The 2,538-nt window shown below is 51.4% G+C and overlaps 2 protein-coding genes across 2 annotated transcripts in view; both read left to right on the top strand.

Annotated features, from left to right (window-relative positions):
* Positions 1-1,509, top strand: part of OLIG3 (oligodendrocyte transcription factor 3) — a 2,608-nt gene extending 1,099 nt beyond the window's left edge. Inside the window, exon 2 of the mRNA XM_008636000.2 lies at positions 1,360-1,509. Within this exon, the coding sequence (XP_008634222.1) occupies positions 1,360-1,509 (150 nt within the window). The remainder of the gene's footprint in view (positions 1-1,359) is intronic.
* A 117-nt stretch (positions 1,510-1,626) lies between these two features.
* Positions 1,627-2,538, top strand: part of IFNGR1 (interferon gamma receptor 1) — a 132,862-nt gene continuing 131,950 nt past the window's right edge. The window contains exon 1 of the mRNA XM_017737193.1: positions 1,627-1,778. Within this exon, the coding sequence (XP_017592682.1) occupies positions 1,627-1,778 (152 nt within the window). The remainder of the gene's footprint in view (positions 1,779-2,538) is intronic.

Here is a 2,538-nt window from a genome sequence, read left to right as displayed (position 1 = left end):
ACGGACCTGCCCCCGCTGCCCCCGCCCGCCAAGCCCCTGTAACATGGGATTAGTGTAGTAAGGACCTTGCAAAGGTAATGTTCTACCCGGCTCCGCGGGCGATGTTTTCTTATTATACTAAACTGGAAAAAAAGTCCCTGTTGTAAACAGAATGATAATAATAATAATAATAATAATAATAATGATAATAATAATAATAATGCCGCTGATGGTAATCACGTGTAAATGATTCCTTAAAATGTATGTAAAAGGGAAAAAAAAAAAAAAAGACATGGTTGTCATTGTAGTGTTCACAGCTACCAAGAGACGATGAAATCGGTTTGGGGCTTTTTTCCCTTTTTTTCCTGGGCTTTTCCTTTCTTTCCCTTCGCACGGCGACACCTCCGAAATTTCCCGCTCCAAACCTGACTGCGGCAGCGCAGCGGCAGCCCAAGGTAGACCAGAGAGTGCATGCATGCTTTCCACCCCAGCTTGTCACCCGTGGGGACCGACCACAGGCGGCTCCCCTGGCAACAGGGACTTCCGAGGGAATTCACTAAAGTTTTCGAGTGTGGTTTATGGCTTGGGGTTTTTGTGGTTTGGTGGGGTTTTTTTGGTTTGTTTGCTTTGTTTTTACAGATTTGGTTGTGATGCGGTTTTGTTTGCGGTAGTTTTTCTTCTTCACTCTGTGAAGAAAAAAGAAAAAAATAAATAAACCAAAAACAGGAAAATCGTGCAAAACATAGCACAACCCTCCTGCGGATCTGTTTTGTCAAATCTCCCATCTCCTGCTCTCAATGAAGTGTCCTGGTTCAGCTGGCTGGCGTACTTATTTCTATTGGCTTTGGGTTTATTCGTGTTCGCTGCTTTTTTTTTTTTTTTTTTTTTTTAATTTGAAAAAAAATTTTAACATTTTATTTTTTTTCCCTTTGCTGGGGTTTGGGTTTGCATGCGGGGTCAGCTCCTGCCAGATCCGTGATTTGATAACTAAATCGGAAGCTTTGTTGCTGTTTATTTCCTTTTCGATATATTTTCCTGGGAGTTTGCTTGAAATGATGTTATTATTCATTTCGTTCGTTTGTTTGTTTGTTTTCGGTTGGGGCCTCAAAGACACCACCATGTCTTTATTTTTTATATATTCTTGATAATAACTATCGATATATTTATTATTGACCAGTGTTTCTGGATGAGATTTCCAAATAAAGTAAAAAATTAATTCCATGCTGCCTGTTTCGCTTTTGTCCGGGACTGGAAGCTGAGAAAAGGCTCCGTGTTGATTGCTTCGGGTTTCGCCAGGACTTCCCGGGCGCAGCTGGAGGAGGCCGGCACAGCTCCTCCTCGGAAGCAGCCACGAACCTGATGCCCTCCGGTGTGTGAGAGCTGCCGGGCAGGATCCGGCAGCTTCCCAGCGGGCTGGGAGCAGTCAGGAATTCACCAGCCGATGGCCAGTCCCGCAGACAGCGCCAGGCTCGGGAGGACGGGCCGCGGGCAGGGGCTGGGGAGGGGCGCTGGGACGTCTATGGGCAGTAACTTTTTTTTTTTTTTTTTGAGATCCAGCTTTCAGTCCTTTATTCGGGAGGGAAATGGTAGGATGGACAGAGCTGGGAAAGGCAGTCCTGCTCCGGCGGGGGGCTGTTCTCCGTGGAGATGAGCGCGGCTGGCACCTACCAGCGCCCTGCGGCTCGGCACAGGGGAGCGCGGTCCGGCATCCCCCGGCCAACCCCGGCCCCCTGCCTTCTGCGAAAGGGGATATCCGGGAGGGACCCGAAGAAACAGGAGAAGGCGACTCCCCCTGAGTCGTAAGTTGAGCAGTGACAGAGGAAGGATGGATGGGGCATTTAAACCGAAATGCCAAACAGCTTTCAGAAAGGCACCTGTGGGTGATCCGTGCTGGTGAGCAGATTGCACTACTGCAGCACCCGAGCCAGCGTTAAGACATAGGCACGCATACACAAATGTTTGAAAATGAAAAGAATGTGTATTTTCCCCGAAAACATGAACTAACAAATCACGTTGTAAAAAAGTCACCCCCTGAAGTAAATCCTTACAATAATTCAGCAAGATGATCAAGAGATGTTGCAGTCCCCTTCCTTCCTTCCTGCCTTCCTGCCTTCCTGCCTGCCTGCCTGCCTGCCTCTCTGAGCAGCGGCTGCCAAGGCAGAGCACTGAGCTAATCCTTGGCAACGCCAGCGTTCCGAGCACAGACAGACATCCAACAACGCTGGGCATTGACTCAGCTCCCTCCCTGCCTCCCTCCCTCCCTGCCTGCCTTCCTCCCTTCCTCCCTCCCTTCCTCCCTCCCTTCCTCCCTGCCTTCCGTCCCGCTCCGGCCTCAGGCATGAGGGAGGGTCTTTCCGTATCGGAGAGTCCGGCACTGCCCGGCGAGGGGGCGCAAGACCGGGAGGTGACCATGGTGTGCACCAGTGAGGGCTGTCGTCGGGGAAGGGCCCGTGGGGTGACCCCCAGGGGCGGTGGGAGCTGAGCTCCGGGCTCTGTGCAGGGCGCGGACCCTCCCCGCCGTCCCGGGGAGAGAGGCTGGGGGGGCGCACCCGCCCCGCC

Source organism: Corvus brachyrhynchos, unplaced genomic scaffold (genome assembly GCF_000691975.1).
Source record: "Corvus brachyrhynchos isolate BGI_N302 unplaced genomic scaffold, ASM69197v1 scaffold6, whole genome shotgun sequence".
In the NCBI taxonomy this organism is placed as follows: Eukaryota; Metazoa; Chordata; class Aves; order Passeriformes; family Corvidae; genus Corvus; species Corvus brachyrhynchos.
This window is presented reverse-complemented; position numbering and strand designations above follow the sequence as displayed.